The sequence below is a fragment of the Urocitellus parryii genome, chromosome 5 (assembly GCF_045843805.1).
Source record: "Urocitellus parryii isolate mUroPar1 chromosome 5, mUroPar1.hap1, whole genome shotgun sequence".
Taxonomy (NCBI): Eukaryota; Metazoa; Chordata; class Mammalia; order Rodentia; family Sciuridae; genus Urocitellus; species Urocitellus parryii.
This window is the reverse complement of record NC_135535.1, coordinates 11,818,413-11,841,896: the sequence shown is the minus strand read 5'-3', so window position 1 is coordinate 11,841,896 and position 23,484 is coordinate 11,818,413. Positions and strand designations below refer to the sequence as shown.

At 36.9% G+C, this 23,484-nt stretch overlaps 1 protein-coding gene across 26 annotated transcripts in view; it reads right to left on the bottom strand.

Moving 5' to 3' along the window:
• Window positions 1-23,484, bottom strand: part of Rbfox2 (RNA binding fox-1 homolog 2) — a 279,806-nt gene that overhangs the window by 17,449 nt on the left and 238,873 nt on the right. For 6 of the 26 annotated variants that reach the window (XM_077798399.1, XM_026410192.2, XM_077798400.1 and 3 more), the window contains 7 exons: window positions 19,512-19,565; window positions 11,626-11,718; window positions 8,809-8,869; window positions 5,515-5,568; window positions 5,297-5,389; window positions 4,018-4,162; window positions 97-136 (listed from right to left, as the gene is read on the bottom strand). In XM_077798399.1, coding sequence (XP_077654525.1) covers window positions 97-136; window positions 4,018-4,162; window positions 5,297-5,389; window positions 5,515-5,568; window positions 8,809-8,869; window positions 11,626-11,718; window positions 19,512-19,565 — 540 coding nt within the window. Of the gene's footprint in view, window positions 1-96; window positions 137-2,772; window positions 2,990-4,017; window positions 4,163-5,296; window positions 5,390-5,514; window positions 5,569-8,808; window positions 8,870-11,625; window positions 11,719-19,511; window positions 19,566-23,484 lie in introns of those variants that run through there. The other 20 variants (XM_077798401.1, XM_026410194.2, XM_077798402.1 and 17 more) reach the window with 7 other exon arrangements.

The following is a 23,484-nucleotide window of genomic DNA, read 5'->3' as shown; positions in this document are numbered from 1 at the left end:
ATTAAAAAAAAACAAAAACAAAAACCAAAGAAACAGAAAAAAAAAGGCTGGCTTGTCAGGGGATGGGGTCGAGAAGGCCCCAGTGTGTGTACTTACATAGAGGTCAGCACCGTAAAATCCGTCCTGGTAAACCACACTGCAGAAAATCCACACAAAAACAAAAACAAAAAAACAAAAGAACAGAAACACATTCCGGTTATTGAGGACGGCAGCATGCACATGCGCTCTACACAGGCAGGTGATGTATGAATACGTAACTGGGCTTGGGCCATGGCAAATCAGTGAGAAAAACAGAAAGTGCACACGCTCATCATACAGCTCCAGGAAGCGAGGGGAGACAAAGGCATGCCAGCTGGAATGAGCTACTGGTTGCGGGATACCAGTAAGCAGCACTCTCAGGACAGCTTGCTGTAGCTATTCAAATTCCCTGGATTGGAACCATCAATCTTTTGTACCTGCAGTATTTTTTAAAATAAGTTTGCCCTAGGAGAAAGTTTTTCTTTAAAGGGCTTACAAAGGGGGATAGGAGTGAAGAGGGGTTTAACATGAAAAAAGTGAACCCAAAGAATTCCATCAGGGAATGTTTCAAAATTATGTTTAGTATTTTGTTTTCAGTTCTGTAGTAAAATATAATTTTTTTTCTGCTATCCATACATCACCTGCTTTTTACCCTGCACATTAGACATGCGATAAGATTTGGCTGATCACACAAGCATGCAAAGTATTATTATTCAGCATTTTTAAGAACCAATGCAACACCTCAGAAAAACAAGTCAATCAATTCTGACCAAAGTAAACAGAGAAATGTAATTAAAAAAAAAAGAAAAAAGAAAAAACAACCAAAAATACCCACAATGCATTGCTTTCACAAGCAGAGATAATGAGCTAAAGGTTAAGGTGATTGGTCCAAGGTCCAAGAATTGAAAGGTGCAGTGGGGATCCCAGATAGTAACAATATAATCCAGAGTGGGAAGGAGTAACTGGAAGATTTTAAGGGTTCCTTTTTGACCATAAAAATATGCATGGAGTTCTGAAAAATATAACTGGGTATGACCAAGGATCATCCTGTCTTATTTAAAAGAAAAAACTGAGACAGTGGCTAGTTAGGAATAGAAGGGGCTATTTTCCTGTTTAGATAATGAATTTGAATCAAACAAATTTCCTTTTTTCTTAAAAAAACAAAACAAAAGACCCTGGAGCAACACTACATTATTATTCTGAATTGTAGATTTCCATTCTTTTAAGGTTTTTTTGCATATACAGACTTCCCCAAAAACATTATTTTGGGACCAAAAGGCATGAAACAGCAGTAGAGATAAAAGATATTTTTCTTCATATTTGTTAAATCAAGATTTGGCTGTTTAAATTAGACGATCTGATTTTTTGTTTGTTTATTCAATTAAATAAGATGGGAATTTGTGGTGTTTTTTTTTGGGGGGGGGGGAATACCAGGATTGAACCCAGGAGCATTCTTGGGCACGTTCCCAGCTCCATTTTGTATTTTATTTGAGACAGGGTCTCATTGAGTTGCTTAGCATTTCACTTTTGCTGAGGCTGGCTTTGAACTCATGATCCTCCTGTCTCGGCCTCCTGAGTGCTGGGATTACATGTATGTGTCACCGCTCCGGGAGAAATGGGAATTTTTACTACTATTTTCTGCTGCAATGAACAAGCTGGCAGGTAGGGGCATGAAATCATATTTTTAATTTAAAGATGAAGTGACCTATTTCTTGTAGGTGGCTGAAAAGTGTCTTGACTTTCATTTCCAATGACCTTTTGTTGCCTTTACAGGGCACTGTGGTCACACTCTGCAGTGTCCCAGATAAGTTATGCCTTTGTACTATATAAAAGGCAAACCACACTCTTCTCTGATGGTCATTTACCCAACTCCTTTCTGTTTTCATAGTCTTCAGCTGCAGTTAAGGCTCATATTAGAGAGTCATCTGCCTCTCCATTACATTTTAGTAAGAAAGACTTGTCTCTTAATGAAAGCTGATAAAATGGAATGCACTGAAGTCAAGTGCTGACTAGTTAACCTTCAGCAATTTCAGGAAGGGGATATAGGCAAAGATTAAAAACATTCCTTCTAGAGGAGAGTATTGACAATAAAAACAAAATATATTTTGCCCTGCATCAAATGCCTTAATGGGAATATTCACCTAAATTCTGGAAGGATTCCAATATTCCCTGTATCAAATGCCATAAGGAGGCGAGAACACAATGATTAATGATGGAGTTAGTTTTCTAAGCTGAAAAGCAATTCTAGGCCATTCCCCATAAAATACTGGACTTATTCCTTGCCATCTTCCATGTAAACAGGTGGTTTAGTTAATAAAAAAGAAAACATGGGAAATTAGTGTTCAATGTAATGCACAGAAATTGAGGTGATTAGACATAAAAGATAAAAATACCTTTGATCAAATATATACCTGACATGGACTTGGTACAGAATGGGCTCTCAAGTTTGGCCAATATACTGAAATGACCTACATTGAACAGTAATGAATTCCAACCACTTAATAAAGGAACTCAGGAAGGTTACAAAATAAAAAAATCCCATGTTTCTCTGAGTAGTCTCTCTTTGCAAACGTGACAATAAACATTTTTGAATTGAAATGGAAGGCACTTCATGGACAAATTTTCCTAGTGTGCAAAACGTTCAAAAAACTTATTTTATGTTTCATTTGCATGTTTCTTGATGAAACAATACTGTATCATTATTCACTTCTTTAAAGAGATGTCAGAGGTTGAAGGTCAAAGGTCAAGTTGCGAGAAAAAAGGATAAAATTAAAAGTCATGGCAGAAGATGGAGATGATGGAATGCATGGGATTTAAACATCTACAGGTTGCAAACAAAAGTTAATTTCTGTAGCAGTTCCCTTCCAGTGTTTTTTGGAGCCTGCCCACTTCAACATGCATACTTGCCTGGTCTAATAAAAGTGCTTTAATTCTGTGGCATGGAGGACTCCTAATGGTATGTCCATTTGGTCTATGAATGAATGAATGTTAAATTAGTACACCTCCCGGTGAAGCCAATTTTGCTATCAGAAAGGACATATAAAGGAGGCTCTTTCCCTTTACATTTTAACTAAGTAGCGGCTAACTGGCTTCTCTGCCACTAGTTATTTCTCCATAAGAATACAGAAAAAACCTGTCACAGGCAGAGAAAAGATGAAGAAGAGAAATGTCACATCTTTGAAGAGAGAAAGTCCTTGGTACAACTAACTTATAAAAAGTCCACTCTTTATATATATAAAAATATACATTTTAGGCTGACACAGAGAAACAACTAAAAACAAACCTACCATCTTCACTCCTTCTCCCCATTCAATAGCAAAGGATTTATTTGTTGCTATGGAATCATTCCACTGCATGAGGCACCCTCCATGCAAAACCAAAGGGTGAAGGGTGCTCAGCTGCAGCAGCTGTTTTACATCCTTCAGAAGCCAACTGCAGTTCAATCCTCCTACTTCTCCCTTCCTCCCTTGATTCAATTGGACTTGGTTCATCTTTGAATTAACCTCTTTTAATCCATTTCCTACAAAGAAAGCAAATCCATTGTGGGTAACTAGCTCTGCTGCTCACCACCCAGGCAGTGAAATCATGGGGAGGCACATGTGCCAGCCTCTGCTCCAACAGGGTGGTGTACCCAGCAGAGGTGGTCTGGACTACGACCCCCAGCTCCTCTCTTGTTCTCTGCAGTAGTGTTAATCCACACTCGTGCGCTGCTGTGTGAGCTCCATGCCAACACACTGCTAGTAAACAGACGGTTCCGGCTACTGTCTTAAGCTCTTACCATGAAGGCTTAAGGTGGCCCAAATAAGATTTATATAACAAATTGACATTTTGTTACATTCTGATGATGGTACATTTTGGTTTCCATCTAATCCATTAATTTGAAAATATTCAGACTAAGTGGCACGGTAATGTCCCAGAAGTTATGAGAGGGCCATGGTATTCCTTATTTGTCCAATTGCTTATTTCAGAAACACACTGACTTTGGAATCTAATGCTTACCCTGGATAGGCGGGGATGGCTGTTGGAGGTACCGCTCGGACTGCACCATATACTGTCCGCCCTCTGCCCCTCAGATGGGCTCCTCTGAAAGCGGCTGCCGTGGTGGCTGCAGTTGGGTAAGGGAAGCCAGGAACTAAAGGGAGACCCAAAATATGACAGAAATTTCAACTTACATTCAATAGTAGGTATATAGTCACAATGTGCTGTAAACCAGTTATAGAAAAGCTGACAAGATAGGTAGCACATCCTTCCTGAAAAGATGGCACACATATTATTCCACCCATCTCCCACCCAGGATCTCTGAGCAGGAAAGAAATGACAACATGTATAAGTGAATGATTTCATGCCTTACTCTTCCCAGCCCTTGAGCGATTTACTCTGTTCCTTCCCAATTTTGCCATTACACCATGAGCTGGTGAGATATGGGCCAAGGAGCTCTGAGAACTACTGCCCTAAGACTTCTAACTTCTGTGGGCAGTGCAAATCAGACTGACAGAAACTCTTTAGTTGGCCAGTTATTAACCTTGTTTCCAAATATTACTATGTGGATATAATAATGATTTCTCAAAAGAATGTTAATGTTATTTTTGTATTTTTACATGTTGTCAGCCTCCAATGAATATAGTAGACTTTAGACATTTCCTTCATCAATTTCATCCCTTTATCTAATATGTTGTAATCCAGCAATGAAGGTGAGAGGGAATCCACTCCTCCCCCGCTGCCCTGTATCCTCTCAAGAGGTGGATGTTCATACAGGCCTATTTTAAACTGCTATCCTTTGAAAAGCAGATATGTGGCTTCCGCATCCACTGAATCCTGTTTAATTGTACCTCTGCTAGAGGACAGGCTTGGGTAGAAGGGGTTCTAGGGACTTCAAGAGAGCTGGAATGTCAGTGATGTTGGAGGTGCTCTGAAGTGAACCTCCCCTGGAGAGCAGGGCAGACTATTGGAGGCATGGAGAACAACCTCCACACCACACATGGCTTTTGTTTTCTTTGTCATCAAGTACAGACTAGAATATTCTTCACATGCCTTTACCCCCTCTACCTTATCCAGCTGTTTTTGTTTTGTGGCAATCTTAATATGTGGTCAGGAAGATTCCAGCATACGTTGAACAGAACAGGGCATTGTGATTGTACTTATTACCCCTCTTGAGAACACTTCTCTTTCAGTTATGTATTATAGTAGGATAAACAAAACAAAATAAACAAACCAAACAAGCACATCACTGTTCAGTCACAACAGTTACAATCATGCCAGGCCAACATAGGCTACTTACTGATTAAAGGAATGTAAGTGTTGATACCCCCTCTTCCTGACAGGGGCACTGCCGCATCATTGCCGAGGGACACATCTGCTTGAAAGCTGGATGCTGATGGCATTTAAAAGAATTTTTTTTTAAAAGCAAGAAGATTACAAAGGAACAGCACATTGAAAATCCACAGATGATGCTACAGTTAAATAGCACGTGAGGAAACATTATAATGTCAATTCTACCTGCATATAACTCAGGGCCGTACACAGCTCCAACTACTGGGCTTAATTTCCAACCTGAAATGAAAAAAAGAGCAGTGAGCTTTAACCTACGTGAGGAAAAGGAGTGATTAATTCATGTCAGTTGGCTTTGGACGTCTCTGGGCTCATCTGTGCCTATAATTAACTCCTTCAGAACCTAGCTACCTCTGGGTCTACCTGAGAGCAGGGTGGTACTCTTTAAGCAGGACTAGCACAGCTAAAGGGATAATGAGGGGTTGCAGGGATGGAGACAGGGCATTGGGGAGAGAGAGGAAGAGAAAGAAATTAGGAAGGAGGGAGGGAGATGAAAAGGGAGAGAGGATAAAGGGGGAGAAATAACCCCTGGGTTTTGGTGGGTGCTTTCACAGCACCACCTGGGTGACCTACTCTTAGTTTAGGAAAAGGAAAGAAGGCAGAACACGAGCTATTCTGCACTACTTGGTGATGTGCATTCTTTAACACTGTTTACTACTATGTCTCTTTATAAAGGTATCCTCTGAGTGAATTCAAATTTGACCTGGATTTTTGATCCCATGTTCAATTATACCATACTGGTTTTCTGAGGAAACTGAAATTCCCTTTCATCAGGATTCACTGTTGGGATTTTACTGGAGTTTGCTAAGTAAAAGAGGAAAGTCATGAAATAATAAAATTCAAGGTACATTCCCAACTTCTCTGTGTGGCTTCTGAGGTCTTTATTTATAATGAACATATTTAAGTCAATCACACCAAGAACACCACCAGACTGCTACTGACTGTGAGCTTCAACATTTATAAATGTTTTGTTTCCAAAGAATATTGTTTCATGTCAATTTTATTTCTTTTGCCTCTTTTACATTTACAAGAACATAGCAAGGACTAAAAACATAAAATGATATTACTGCCCACTGACAGTGAATGAGTACATTCCATGTGAAAACCTTAATAAATATTTATTGAATTTTGTACTTGATAAGCAATGATATCCTATTATTTTTCTGAAAGGCTGGCTCTTCTATTAATTTCTTTCCTAGCACTGTGCCACTGCTACCCTTAACATATATGAATGAAGAGGATAAAAGGTCAATTCTAATGGTCTTAACAGATCTTTTTATTAAACATTTTTTTGAATCTATTTTTTTTAGTTGTTGATAGACTTTTATTTTATTCAGTTATATGAGGTGCTAAGAATTGAACCCAGTGCCTCACACATGCCAGGCAAGTACTCTACTGCTGAAACACAACCCCAGCCCCTGACCTTAACAGATCTTAACAGCTATAAGCAAAACTATAAGTAAAGAGAAAATCCACTACTTCTCAATCACTCCAGCCTCCCATTCTGATGAAGTGCTGATTTGTGTGCTATGATGATAGCCCCATGAGTCCATGTGAAATCTGGGTGAAACCCAGATTCAAATGCTACTTGAATTTTAAGAGCATGTATGATCTGCACTGTCAAAGTTTATAAGTTGCACAGCCACTGAGCAATGTTTCTGCACAAATTAAGTAATTTAAACCAACACAAGTGAAACTGTTCCTTGAGAATTCACTCAGCACACTCTTCTTAGGGCCTTAAGCAGAAGTTTTCTTGAACTTAGGCTTGAATATTAAATTAGAATAACATCTAAAGGATGAAATTTTCTTTCCTACTAATGACACTATTTCCTGAGATTTCCTTTATGTCCATAAAATGGGTGGAGGTTGATATGTTGCTAATAATACTTTAGGTATGTTTAGTTTTGTACAATTTACAGTGTATTTTCACAGAAGACACGTGACCTTCACAAAATCCAAATAGGAATATAAGTACCACATGTGACCTTGGGTAAGTACTCTACTTGTCTGGCCTTATTTCCTAAATAATAAGCTTAGAGAATTGGCTTTTGATGTTTTCTAAAGCATCTTCTAAAATTCTGTGGATGCCAATATATAGATGTAAAAATAGAATCAGGTTAAGAAACTGACCCATTGTCAATAGAGTGATATGTAGAGGTAAATTCAGAAGTAAAATTTCTGTCTTCTCAAATTCCATGAGGGGCTATTTTCTGTCACATCATTTTCTCTGGATCTAAAGGAAATTTGACATGCTCTGCCTCTCTTTCCTATTTTGCTTACATTGGGTTTTTACCAAAATTGCACAAACCTGTTTTTGTAATAACCATGAAAATAAGAAAACTAGAGGTTAAATGGGAGGCAGTGATATGCCTCAGATAATACCACTGATAAATGGGTAAAGAAAATGGAAATTATGTGGATAAATTTGTATTTGTTGTAAAAAAACTGGGTTCGATATATCTAGTAAAGACTGTAGGGGATATATATAGTCAATATTTCTACCTGACTTAAGGTTTTACTAGCACCTAAGGTCATGCTCTAGAACCCAAGACTCCAACTTTCTTAAAAACCAGCAAAAACCTTCCCTTTTATTCAACATAATATATATAAAAAATACAACAGAGAATGAGCAATCTCTTAGGTCGAAGCAGAGCTGGAGGACTGGAGGACAGGTCAGTGGTAAGATGCCTGCTTGGTACACATGAGGTCCTGGGTTTGACCCCACGTAACACCAGAAAAATGAAAAAGCAGAACTGTAGACCTCAGGATCCAGGAGCCAACCCATTTGATTTTATCTTTATTGTCCCCCAGTCTGACTCTGTAGGACAGTTTGCAAAACCATGTGGTATTATAGATTAAAATTATATTGCATCCCATTTAGAGAACAGGAATCTATATTAAATTTGAAAACTGACATGAAACTTTTGTTTTTATTAGAATAATTATTCACAGAAAATTTCCTTCTCAATGAGAAATATTTATAAAGTTTACTATATAGCTTGTAATCATGGGATAGAAAATGGCACATCTCCCTAACTAGGGAGGTTACTGCTAGGCCCTAGGGAAGCAGGGGTCTAGAAATACAAGTGATTAAATACACTACCCTTTCAGCTTACCCCACTCAAGCTCATCTAAGAAGAAAGCATCTGAGGGCTTCAGGCCTTTATTGACAAGTCTAACATATCACAGAGAACTCCAGTGGCTGAAAGAGGGTGCTTCAGGGAACCTCAACTGAGTTAACAGGCAATCGCAAATGGCATGTTTTTACAAGATGAACATTACTGAGAAGAAAACACCTTAGTAAACCAAAAGCTTAGCTAATACTAAGGAAAAAGTTAATGTGTAAAGATTAATGTAAGTTAAATGCACTGTCTTAAGACTAAAATATAGGATTATTAAAAAGTTCATATATTCATGCAAAAATAAACAACATCCTTCAAAAAATAATTTTTAGTTTCTTACCATTTGCATATGGTGTGACCATTTTCTTATTAGTCATTACACGTGCTGTAGCATTATTCACCTAAAAATGCAAGCAAAAAGAAGGGGCAGGGAGGAAGTGCCCACATTAGGGAACTTGAAATTGCTCATCCAATAGCACAGTACTTAATTCAAAATGTAAATAAACTTGATAGCATTAATTTAGATGAATAATATAGCCATATAATATTAATATATAGAATTTTAATAAGTGCTTATTAAATGAGGGTAACAAGAGTAAAATGCAGTTTCTTAGTCTCCACGTGGAAAACTGAGGTTACTATATTAGTACTCCAAAGAAAAAATACATTTTAAATTCTTGGGAGATCCTTAAACAGTAGTTTCTCCATTAAGGAAAACATGGGAAAAAACAGGGAACAACTGTATGTACAAATAAACTCTGAAGTTGATTAATAAAATGGAGGCTTGCCACCTGGTTCATGAAGTAGATTTATAGGGAGATTATAAACTGGATCTATTGATTTCACTTGTCTTAACGTTCTGCATTTTTTGATGTTTGTTTAAGATTTTACTGTCAGAAGATAGTAAAAAAAATATAGGAACTTAAGTGTCCATGTGGGCAGTCTTCAGGGCCATCTGAATTTTCTAGACTACATGGTCTATTCATTTAAGAATGAAGTTTTCAGAAGGCCTTTAAAGTCAGCACTTTCAAGAATTGTGAAAATAAAGTGTTCACTGCTTTTCTTTTATGGTACCCTCTATCTTCATTACAGAACTGTATCATTTCAATGAAGCACTCTTAGTGCCAAGACAAGTAGATGTCACAAGGATGGTGCTGCTGGAGAGATGAATGAACTTAGCTGCAAGAGACCGGGGTCAGGATCAACCTGAAAGCTCTTGCAAGGAGGGTCAAGCCTCACCACAGAACTTAATTAAATGACTGTCAGGTCATGCCAATTTTAATAGGAATTATAAATGTAAGCATGTCTTATTTTGTCTGTGGACTGTACATTGTGTTAAATTTGTGTTACAAAAAGGCCAATTTTAGGTAGAATTGGAATTTTTAAAAATCCTAATGTGTCATATGATTTATACAGTAATCCAACTGCAGTTACTCTAGTTTGACCCCCGGATAATAGAAACATTTCACATTTACAAAGAAAGAATGGGAGACAACAATGATGAGACTGAATGCATGCAGTTAACACACACACACACAAATAATACAAAGAAAGAAAAAAAAATCAGTCTGGGGAAGAAGGGAGGAAAGGGAGAGCAGGGTTAAATGAGCAGGAGCTTGCACCAGCTGCTAGAGCGGAATGCAACCAAGCACTGAAGTGAAAAGTGGCTAGAACCAGTCAGAAACCACCAGTCAGCAAAAGAATCAAGAGCTCTGTGGAGCAGAGAAGGGAGGGGTAGGAAGAATTAAGGAGAATTTGGGTAAAGAGAACAATGAGGTAGGGAAAAAGAAAAGAGAAAGTCAGGAAGGGTGTCCCAGGAAGGAAAAGAGCAGTCAAGGGCAAAGAAAGAGTTACACAGTCAGAGCCCCAAACAGTGGTTTGGGAAAGAGGAAAAGTAGAAAGGAAGTAGGGGCAGGAAGTGCATTAATAAAACCAGCCAAACTGGAGTTCAGTGACTCTGAGTAAGATGTGCAAGGGGAAAAATCACCATGAAGTCAGTAACCAAACAGCTCGGACAGCTACAAAACAATATGTACATCCAAAGTCCAGGCGGCATTACTCAACAGCAGTGAAAATAAAAGAGGGAAAGGAAAGGAAGGGGAACAAGTCAAATCACATTTTGTAGTGTTAATGTGAGATGGCAGATGGACTTTTTATTTCTTAATTGTTTTGTAATTACATTTTTAAAAGCTTCTTCTCTAGTGCTTGTTTCACTTACCGCCAACGGGCACCATCGCCAGCATTGTGTATAGTTACCATGGAAAGAGTGAGTCAAGTGAAGGGCCCTAAATGCTAAACCATTGGAAAGGGGGGGAAAAAAGCAAATATGCAGACATCTTACTCAAATGGTGGCTTTTATATTTAGTACTTTAAAAATTGGGAAAGGGGAAAGGAGCCAGTTAACCTTCAATGCGTTATAATGAAGGGCTGGGGAGCCTGGTGGTTGATGCAAGCCAACCACAGTGCGTCAGCCAGCCAGCAAACCCTCCTTTGAGGATGTTATTCGCAAAACGTAAGAATCAACTGTTGAAATTCTTGATATTAAATATATTTAAAACTACATGAGTTTTGGGTTCTCTCCTCCCTCCCCACAGCCTCTAAAATCTTCTATTCTGGGTTAATTGCACACACATGGAGGCAAACTGGCCTCCCAAGAGAAAAAAAGATATTGGCTGGCCCCTTGATTCATCACAGACCCCCGTTATAAATTGGATAGTTCTTAGATATCTTTAAAGTTAGTTTGTTTAGGCCTGATTGTGGAGTACTGCAAACTGAAGCAAAGGAAAAAAAAAAAAATCAAGAGAGCAGAAGGATGAACATTTCGGAGAAAGAAAAAAAAAAAGTGAAACACACACACACACACACACACACACATATCAAAAGCAAAACCCCAAACAACCAAAAAAAAAAAAAAAAAAAAAAAGCGGGGGTGGCAGAGGCAGACAGAAAGTGTTATTTTTATACATTTTAGTGCAAGGAGGTGAAGAGCACAGAAAACACACATACACGTGGGCATATGCGCGCGCGCACACACACACACACACACACACACACACACAACAAACAAGACAGGGTTCCAAATGTGAAATAAGTGAGGCAATACAAAAAGAGAGAAGTAAAAATAGAAACCAGAAATTGAATTATTGAAGACATGCACCTCGATTTTACGGCCCTCTACCACGGTGCCGTGTAATTTCTCCCTGGCCCTGTCTGCATCAGCACTATTCTCGAAAGTTACGAACCCGAATCCCTGCATGCAGCGGGAGAAGGGGGAAAACATGCACATCGTTATATTGAAATACTGATCTCATGGTAAACAGAGAAAAAATATCACAGTATGAAACCGACATCAGCAACAACTCAGCAATACTCTCCCAGAGTCACATTATTTTTTTTGGTCCATGCACATTTTGTAAAGAGAAATTAAACCCAATAAAAGAATAAATAACTACAATAACAATGGTAATTTAATTAACATTAATAACAATAATAAAATATAAAGCATATGAGGCCAGACCAAAATTAAGGTATAGAGTTACTCGGTCATGCAATTCAACCAAGAATCTGAGCATTTTTTAATGTTCTACCTTTCTCCCTCAACTCATGCTGCTAGTGTACGTGTCCCCTATGTATTTTTTACAAAAATTAAGTTGATTCTCTAATATCCCAAATCCATCATTCTCCAGTAACGGCTATACGAAATCTGACATTCAAGATTAATCATTGTATGAGATTTTTTAGGAGGTCTAAGTGTCTAAGCCCCATACTGCCTGTTACTTATACCACTATGAATGCCTTTGGGAACAGAATAATTTAAGATAAAGTCTTGAGGTAGAATTTTATAGATATTAGGTGCAGAAGAGGAGAGTACTCATGCTCTTCTCAGCAAATGAAAATATCACTAAGCAATGGTCAATTATGATTTTTCTTCATTGCCAATTTTAAATGGTTGAATAGGCACTTTATATAAAACTATATCCAGTTGAATTTCAGAAAGTTTCTAACACAAATTTGCCTAAATAACACATCTGTTGATATCTATACCTGCTATTAAGCATATTAGAAATTTTCCACATGTAGAGAAAAAAGAAATAGTCAATGGGAATGAGATCTCATTAGTAACATCAGATATGTTATATTCAGAATATTCAATATTCAATTACACTCAGTAGGAAAAGAACAACCTAAGACAACAACATGACTGCTGCTATGAGTTTAGGATTAACTTATTTGTCCCTTGAGATGCTACAAAATAGGAGCACACCCTTACTTAGTGAGGTAGACAAATCAGGAGAATAGGGAGAGAAGCCCTCTCCTCTGTGCACACCATTGTGCTCTTCATTTCAACACCAGCAGGATCTGCTAGACGCCTACATGATGACTATGCCAGCATCACATCACCTTTAACTCTAGGTGCTTTGTCCTCATCTTTCCATTCTGCAAATACAATTTTCTAAATAATCTCTCAAGCCATTTACATGTGTAGAGTAGAAAATCATTAGGATTTTTCTGGAAAGTATCATTCCAATAGCTTCAGTGTCCTATTTTTTTTTTATTTTTTTAATATTCCATTGTGGGATAACTGAAAGCCCTTTAGTTTTACTGAGGTTCTGCCTTGCTGAGCATTCTTTTATACACGAAACATGGTCTTCACTAAGGTGGTAAACAGTATGTGTTGCACCTTTTAAAAATGATTTTACAGGGGCTGGGGCTGTGGTTTAGCGAGAGTGCACTTGCCTGGCATGTGTGAGGCACTGGGTCTGATTCTCAGCACCGCAAATAAATAAATAAATGTTTATCAACAACTAAAAATATATTTAAAAAAATGATTTTACAGAAGCAACTCCATTTTGAAAGATCTGTCTACTAAGTATTCTAAATGTTATTATGGATGGTGGCATTTATATAAATTTGTTGGAAATACCAGTGAGAACATATTTTCAGAAACAAAATTTTGAGAAACATGTGTTATAGCCTTATATATTCTAGGGCAAGTTAGTATTTAAGGTCCCAGTGGTCAACTATATTAGCATCTGCTGATTAAAAAAAAAAAAACCCCAGCTCTCCAATCCCAGAGAACCCTTCAGTAGGGAAGGTAAGCCCTTTAAGAAAGGTCATGGATGGGGATGTATTTTTTATATTATACTCAGAAAGCATTATAATTTGTATTCCAACTCATTCTTGCAGTCATAAAAGTTAATACTTGATTTAAATTAATAAATTACAAATAGGTAAGTTACTATGAGTTTATGTGGAGACCAACACCTAGGTGTTTAACATTGTAATTGTCTACATATATCAGATACACACATAAAGACCATACATACTTCATTTTGAAGGTAAAGAAGCTGAGTCAAAATGAGATGAAGTACCCAAGAATATACAGCTATTGTGAGGAAATCAGAAGTTAAGCTTTGCAAATCTAAATGCAAAATTCTATTTACTAAGTTACACTGGTCTGAAAACACCCCTCCCACCCACCTAATCTAACCGTGGAATGTCTTCTATAATCTTCCTTTCTGGAATGTGTTGATGAAAGGAACATCAGCAACACAGTAATTGCACCCGAAAGAATGGAGGATGATATTTGGTCAGCAAATGACCAACTTTAACATTAATGTCTGTTTATGTAAGGTTTTCTCAATAATTATTTTATTCAAGAACCAAATTGCCTTTTCAAATGTCTTTAAAAGTGTTTTATAAAGAATGGTGCTTATACACCAAAAGAGATGTTAATCAAGACACCAAAGACATAAAGCAAGCTTTGCAGCTATCTTTTCCTTGGGTGACAGGAGGGAGAAGGTCTGGGTGATGCTCTGGAATTTTCTGACATGAAACACAGAAGTAAAAGGATGTCTTTCTTTCTTTTGAAGAGAAACAAACCTGTGGTAGGCAGAATAATGGCCCCCAAAGTTATCCATGTTCTAATCCCTGAAATTGGAAAATATATCCCCTTACTTGTTGAAAGGGATTTTTATCAATGTGATTAGATTAATGATCTTGAGATAGGAAGATTACTCTGGATGATCCCGATAGGCCCAGTGTAAATCCCCAGGTACCCATCAATGAAAACAGAAAGCAGAAGACTCAGACTTGGAGCCTGGAGAGACTTGACTGCCCTCGGTTAGCCTCAGACACACAAGGAAGCTCAGCCCAAGGAAAATGGGATCCTCCTGAGCTCAAAAAGGCAAGGACACATCACCCCGAGGAATGCCACATCTTGATTTCAGACCAGCAAGACCTGCTCCAGACTTCTGACCTCCAGAACTGTAAGATAATAAATGTGTGGCTTTTAGCCACAAAATCTGTGACAATTTGTTCAGAAACATAGGAAATGATGCATACCACTGAAAATTAAAATCCAACCCCAGGAACCCCAGGAATGTGAGAGGTTTAACTAGCATTTTTAGATTATTGTTCTCAAACACTTTTTTTCATGTTGAAACTTTAAAATTTAGCATTTTAGAAGAGGTGCCAGGAACTGTGCTAAGGACAATCATAGTTTATCCAAGCTTAAAGTTACTCGCAGAGGGCTGGGCTTGTGGCTCAGTGGTAGAATGCTTGCCTAGCATGCTAGGTTCTATTCCCAGAACCAAGAGTGAGGGGGAGTTACTCATGTAAGTAAGTCTGCTTACTTACATGCCTTCATTCTTAGAAATCTAATTGACATTAAGTTTGGTCATTCTAATCTCTTGCTTTAGAAGGTAAGTTTTATATGTCTAAATCTAACACATTTTTTTTCTAACACATTTTTCTTAAACAGCTTCAAATGGTCACACAACATATCAAACATTGAAATGTTAAAAACCAATCTGCTGATGTGATTCAGCAATCTGTATACGGGGTAAAAATGGAAGTTCATAACCCTTTTGAATCAAATTGTGAAATATGATATATGCTATATCAAGAAAGATGTAATGTTTTGAACGACCAACAATTAAAAAAAAAACCAATCTGCACAGGTATATAACAAATAGGTTAAATAATCTGTAACAAATAGATTTAATCTCAGACTCTTGACAAGAGTAACTATTTCAGATATGGAGGGAGATGAATTTTCATCCAAACTCTCACTAATAAAAACCGATAAATAAAAGTAAACTTTTTTAATAATAATAAAAAAAGATGTTGGCACATTTGTCTATACAAGTACTGACACATATAATTTTAAATTTTCTTAAAGTGACATACAAATAATATAAGCTGGAGAAATTAGTTTTAATAGGGTATTTACTTAGCCTAATATGTACAATGTATTATGGCAACAATATAAAAACATTATTTGTGAGGTCCTTAACATTCTTTTTTTTTGTGTGCTACATCTTTGAAACCCAGCATGGACTTAAGAGCACATCTCAGTTGGACCGCCATTCCCAATGCATGACCTGGGTGAGCAGGTCTGCACATTCTTGCTAAAGTTCTCAGTTCTGTAAGTCTATGTTAACAATTCTATATTCATGATTTAAACACACCAGTGTTACATTAGGGATTTACAGAGATCCTGGATGTCTTAAGGAAATCAAGGAATGGATCATTAGGGTATGGCTGTGGTTAAAACCTCTAATGAGTGGGACACCAATTTCATCACCTGCCTTGACATCCATTTATCATCAAGGACATTATAGTAGCCGAGTAACTGTCACCTTTTTAGTCTGGCCTCAGGCTGCAATAAATAACAAGCAATAGGATGAGCATTGGAAACATATTTTTAATTTGTATAATATTTGAATTTTTCCATCTCAGAAGAATGAGAAAGAAAATTTACCATGTAACTTTTAAGGGAGAAATCAAAAGCAGACGGATCTCCTGGGTATGGCCAGAACACAGAAATTAAAAAATAAATAAAATAAAAATAAAAATAAAACCCATAAAATGGAAACAAAAGGAAAGTAAACTAAGTCCTTTGGAAATAACATGCACTGTTAATTCAGTTTCAAGTATAACGGAAAACATTTCACATTAGCATTACCTGTCAATTTTGCTGAAAATCACAAAGGTCTACTTAGCACAACTTCAAAAACAGTGTATCAACCACAGTTTGAAAGAAATAACTAATTTCCCTTGGCATGAAATCAGAACCCAGGGTAATAGGCAAGAAATTACAGCACATTACTTGTGTCTGAGATCCTAATAGCCTTAACTGAAGCCCAATCTAATTCCAGATCTCATGGCCAGAAATCCATCTGAGAGAATCAATGAGAACATTTTCACCAAAACTCGCTGGAAATATCAGTAACCGTTGCTGTGCTCTCTAAGTTGGGATCTAATGATCAACACTGTGTAAAGAGGTGAAGAACTGCCATTTCTTTATTTAGTAAACTTGGTAAATATCGTGAAAATTGTGAGGTGGCTGGGTGATAGTGAGCAGAAGGGTGGAAATCTTGGGTTCAACAATGGAATCAACCTCTGAAAGGTAAAAATAAAAAATTCTTAGTCATTAAAAGACTCTAGCAAAGAACTGCAAGATCAAGAATACTGGGGTTGAATGAAGTTACTTAGGGTGCTGTTTAAGATTTTTTATGAGACAAAAGACTGGATCGAAGTATATGAGAACAGCCCCTGGCAGTCTCTTTAGTGAACTACATGTATTTTCTTTCTACTTTGCATTAAGGGACATGTTTAATTTTAAAAGAGTGCTTTTTAAGTTGCTAATCCAAGGACCTACTAGGAGAGTGACATCATAGTTTATGGTTCAAACAGCTATTCTGTGGGAACAGGGGGAATTATTATTAATAATTTGTTAAGACAACAGGTGTGAAGTGGGGCTGACCTGGATAAACCAGAACATGTGGCTGCTCTATCGAGGCGTTATCTTCTTATTTGTGTTACTATTTTGTCATGATTGGTAAAGTCTAGAGAATCAATAAAGCTATAAATACTTATAAAATCATTTTCTAAATTCTGTTTTAGTAAATTAATTAATTTAAACATATATATTTGCATGTATTGGATATATACAGCCATTCCTTAATCCGGGGAAGCCAAATCTAGAACATGAAGATCAAAAGGAGAAAAGGACAGCAGGGAAGCAGCTATTTCATGAAGAATAGCAACTCTACTCTAGAGCAGAGAGCTGGGGAGGTAGAAAGCTGGCAGCAAGAGGGGTGGATGTGGCAGTGTCACTCTGCTTACCTGAGTTTTCAAATGGCTACATTCTAAAATGCTGGAGAGTCTCACAAAAAATAAGATATGATAAAGAGTTGCTTTTTTTGTTTGGTAGCAATTTGATTAAACACTGGTTTACATGTAAATACTACTAATCTCAGACTTATTTTATAACTAGTTTTTCCAAAAAACTTTCAATAATGCTAATTTCTGTATAGAAAAGCACTTGGTTAAAAGATAGAGGGAAAAAAAAAGCACAATTAAAAAAAATTTTTTTTTTAGTTATACACGGATACAATATCTTTGTTTTGTTTATTTATTTTCATGTGGTGCTGAGGATTGAACCCAGTGCCTCACATGTGCAAGGCAAGCGCTCTGCCACTGAGCCACAACCCCATCAATGCAATTCTTAATCAAAACAATAAGACCACCTAAACTCCTTTTCGCTAGTTGCGCATGTTCTAATTTTATGGTCAACCCAAATGTACAAAAGAAGTGAAAAATTAAACTTGGTTCAGAAAAAGAAAAGCACTCATTAATTTCTCTCAGTGTTTAATCAAGTTCCTCAGTATTGCTGGAACTATATTGGGCTTCCAGTTGTTAAAAACTATTTTAAGCATGCTCTTAAAAACAAAAATATCTAGACTATTACTTCAGATAAACAGTGTGGTCAATAATCTTCACATATTTATTTTACATTCATATGCTTCCTGCCTCCAAACCACAGTTTTTTTCCCACGTATTTGCTAAAAACTTCACAAAATATAAATGTAAACTATACAACAAAGAAATAAAACTCTATTGTGTGTAAATAACAATCATACATAGTTTTATTGGTTGATAGTTAATAGATTTCACTTTAAAAAATACTTACCAAGTTAAGGGCTGGAGAAAGTTCTGTATAGACATATTAATTTCTTTTTTGTTTTAATTGAAAATTGGAAGCTTAGAGTATAATTACATCTTTAACAAATAATTGTCATGGTCAAATTAAAACACTTTTAACATTGCTACATTCAAAGGAAGGGAATAATAATCATTAGAACAGAGTATACATTTATTTTAGTACTGATGGGGTCAGGAGGTACATACAACTGTATATATGTTATCAATTCCCAAAGCATGGTCAAATTTGGAGTAGGAAATAGAAGAAGAGGTAAACAGTAACTGATTTATCCTGGTTGTATTTGGCTTTTTCTCAAATCACCTTCTTAGGAGATTTAATCACAGCCAAGAGCTATTTTTAAAATTCAACAGAGGTGACCAAATAAAAGTTAATTTAAAAACTGCTAATAGGAAAATTATTTTAATGAACATCTCAGTTTTTATGCAGAACATATTTAGAAAAGAACACATACACTGACTTAAACCCTGTTGCTTCTCTCATTCTTAGGTACAAAGCTAACTCACTGTATTTGTAATTGAAGTGACTCCATGTCCTGAAGCTGGCCCATCTGGGTATAACTCACAGAAAAAAAGGATGGGTTCACAGTGAATTCCAAAGTCACTACTCACTGTTTAAGCTTTGTGAAATGTATCAAAGTAGAATGAATAGCTCAACATTAAAACTTGCCCTATATATGCCATTTTGAAGTTGGAATTTAAAAAGCCGAATTGTTTTGATGGAATTCTTAATTTTAATTCTTACAGAGGCAGACTTTTTTTTTTTTTTTTCCCCCCAGGCTTTCTCTTCCTTTAAACTAAGAAGACCTAGGTCGACTCTAAGGACTCTCAAGGACCCACATCTCACTCATCCTATCCTCTCTACTGCACTCTCCTTTCCAACTTATATTTAGAGATAATCTAACCCAAGGTGGGCATTTGAAATACCTTAATGAAGACTTGAAAAATGGTTCATGCTTTCTGAATACCTAATGTTTAAAATAAAACAAAATTTAAAAAGAAATTGAGCATACTTGATATTGAAATAGAGCTTACCTTAGAGCCACGCTCGTTAAAGATTATTTCTACATCTAGGATTTTGCCAAACTGCTGCAGAGACAAAAGCAAAAACATTTATTTATGGTCAGCCTTTTATCCACAGGTTTTACTTCCTTCTGAGAAAGAAATTGTTTTTTTCCTTCCTCTTTGAACCGGTATTTATTAATAACCATTTTTTAAAATTTACTGGTGGGTTGCAATACCAGTCTCTGTTTTTTTTTTTTTCTCTCTGAGCTGATGGCATCTCCCTGTCCCTTCTTCCTCAACTCCCTCGCTAAGTGCCACCCTTCTAAGCGCAGCAGCCACTGTATGAAGACACTACAGTGACGCCCTACTGATGCACTTCTACACATACAGATTTTTAACTACCCCTCTAATTTTTTAAATGTCTCAGTTTTAAGGAGTAAATCCTGCCTGGGCGTGTTGGGTGCATGTCTGTAATCCCAGTGACTGGAAGGCTGTGGCAGGAGGAATGGAAGTTCAAAAACAGCCTCAGCACCTTGGCAAGGCCCTAAGCAACCTAGTGAGACCCTGTCTCGAAATAAAAATAAATGAATGAATGAATTAAATAAAAAGGACTAAGGATGTAACCTTAAAAAGGGCTGAGCGTGTGGCTCAGTGGTTCAGTGCCCCTGGGTTCAATCCCCAACACTAAAAAAAAGGAAAGTAAATCCCACTAAGTAGGATAAGCTATTGAAGGTTGTTTCCCCCACTTTTTGTGGTACTGGGATTGAACCCATGGGCCCTTTAACTCAGCTGCATCCCTAGTCCTTTTTATTTCATTTCATTTCATTCATTCATTTATTTTTATTTTGAGACAGGGTCTAAGTTGCTGAGGCTGGGCTTGGACTTGCTATCCACCTCCCTCAGCATGGATTGCAGGTAAGCACCACCATGCCTGGCTTCCTCCTCCCTTTAAAGAAGAAATTTATACAAGTAAACCATATTCATTGCATAAAAATTAGAAAATATAAATAAAAAGAAAGCAGGAAAACTGAAAAAAGATTATATGAATCCCACTATCTTAGTGTTTTAGTACATGGCCTTCTAAGCTTTTTTCAGGCACACAGATAGAAATAATGTATCAGATATATTCCACATATTTCTTTAAACTTAGCAATAGACTATGAACAACTATCAAAATCAACAAATATATATATCTGTGTTATCATTCCTATAGGCTACATGCCATTCCATCATACATTTTTGACATTAAGGATGATTTCACTTATTTGCCACTTTAACTTTTCTGCCACAAACATCAAGAGTATTTTAGGTAAACTCTTGTTTAGTAATTATATAAATATCTTAACACCCTAAAACCAAATGGAACTAAAGACCCAAAGTCTATCTGGCCATTACTAGAAAATTACACAATGCACAACCTTATTCTAGGGGAGGCAGATGTAAGGGACAGAACTGTTTAGTTAGTACTTGGATGGGCTGAATTGAAGGCATGTGCAGGGAATCTCCAGGTTATTTTTTTGGCTTACACTTCCCTTAGAGTACTGGGCTTATGTCCCATTAACTTATTTCACTTGGATTCCAAGCCAGTCCTTTAAAAATGTGTGTGTGTGTATGTGTGGGGTAGGGGTGGGGAGCAAAACAGAGATTATGCTTTTCCACTGGACTGAATTACTATTATCTTTATCAAAAAACATATATTAAGAATCCAAGTTTTTAGGGAAGGGAAACATGAGAGGAATAGATGAATTCTAAATAGATGAATTCTAAAGAGGGGAGAGAGGGAAAGGGAGGAGGCAGGGGATTATCAAGGATGATGGAATGTGATGGACATCATTATCCAAAGTACATGTATGAAGACATGAATTGGGTGTCAACTTACTTTATATACAGAGATATGAAAAATTGTGGTATATATGTGTAATAAGAATTGTAATGCATTCCGCTGTCATGTATTTAAAAAAATAAAATCAATTAAAAAAAAGAATCCAAGTTTTATAGAAGAAGACATCTAAGCCTGATTCTGGTTTCATCTTTGAACAGAAAATTAGAAAAATCAAGGAAAGAGAAAAATATTTCAGTTTAGATAACAGGGCATGTAATTTTTTTCTACACCTATCCTATAAAATGAAGTTTGGTGCTTTAGAGTTTGTTTTGTTTTACATTATGTACTGCATTCTTAGGACATCTTTCTAGAAGGAAATTGGCTTTCTTTTTATGATTAAGCAAAGTGGGGCTCAAAGAAGCTGTCAGGTATACAGAGCTAATAAAATGGTGCATGGAATCTCTGCTCTTCACCAATGCCACTGACTTTCTAAGTCACAGGTGTTAACCATGTGTGTGTGTGTGGGGAAGCAACAGGTGTTCCCTGTAAGGAAAAATTTCTTTTTCATTTTAACCTTATGGGAAAGGCATACTACATTTCAAGAAATTCCTAACTGACCTAGGCAGATCTTCAACGGACACTGTTTTTCTGACTCAAGAGAATACACATCTGACAGATGAGAACGTGCTCCCTTCTTACAGACTCCAAAGACTAAACGTCTCATCTGTGTTGGAAGGTTCCAAAGGGAACCCAATAATTCATGCTTTTGGGAAGTGTCTCCTTATTTGCTGTTCTTTCTACCTTTTGTTGCAGTCTTTTCTATCAAGATGGAAAACGGCCAGTTACTGTTTTCTGTGTAAAAGCTCTTTAAGGACTTCAAGAGCAGCATTAAAAAACCACCCTGGCCTTCTCTTCTGTAGGAGACAAACACAGGAAGACAGATGAAAGTGAAACAGCTTTGTTCCAGTGTCCTGTCACCACACAGTGGACACAAGATTACTGCAGGGTTTCTCCTTTTCTAATAAGGCACTAGGCAGCTATCCTAATGAAATTTTTAATAAAACTATTGACTATCACTTAGGTCCTAGGTCAAGTTGAAAGTTTGATCAAATTAAAATAGGCAACAATACAAAAAAAGTCCAGACTCTTAAAACCCATTTACTTCCAACAACATATGATTTTTTAAAAATTTATTTTTACGTTTTAGGTGGAAACAATATCTTTATTTTACATTTATGTGGTGCTGAGGATTGAACTCAGTGCCTCGTGCTCGCTAGGTGAGCACTCTACCACTAAGCCCTATAACATGAATTTTTAAATTACACTTTGCTTTTGGAGATTTGGGGAGGAGGTCAACAGTTGAAGGGAATACATGAAAGGTAGCAGTATAACCCTCTACATCTTATTTTAGATAATGGTATTGATACTACTAAGTATAAATAAGGAAGTAAAAAACAAAAGATATTATTCCATTTAATTCACATCATTCTGCAAGGTAGAGATTACTATCACTAATTTTAGATATGAAATTCAAGTTCAAAGAGGTTACATGACTTTCCTAGGGTCATAATCAAACAGAACTTGATCCCAGGATCTTTGATGCCCAAATCTACATCTTTTCTACCTTAACAAACCACCCCTAAACCTATATTCTTTACACCATGATATTGCCAAGGCAGGGTAGCAAACAACAATAATACATTTCTGAACCACAGTCCTGGGGTTGAAAGCATGAGATGAGAGGAAGGCAATAATGTGCTGGGCTTACAGGGAAGGTAAAGAGCTAAGAATGTGACAGAAAAATGCCCAACAGTTCCCAAACTTATCCACACAATAGAAACACCTGGGGATATTGTAAAAAAACTTGTAGGCCCAAGCTATACCCAAGCCAGTTAAATCCCAGTCTTTGGATGTGGGACACAGGCATCAATATTTTTTAAGCTTCTCAGGGGACTTCTAATGTGCAGGTAAGTTTAGGAATCACTGTGCTAAAACAACATGTATGTTTAGCTGGATTCAGTGGGGCACGCTTGTAGTCCCAGTTACTCAAGAGGACTGACTGAGACCAGCCTGGGAAACATAGTGAGACTGTCTCAACAACAACAAAGCAAAAAACAAACAAAACAAAACAAAAAAACCCAAACCAAACCAAACAAACAAACAAACAAAAAAACAAAGTGT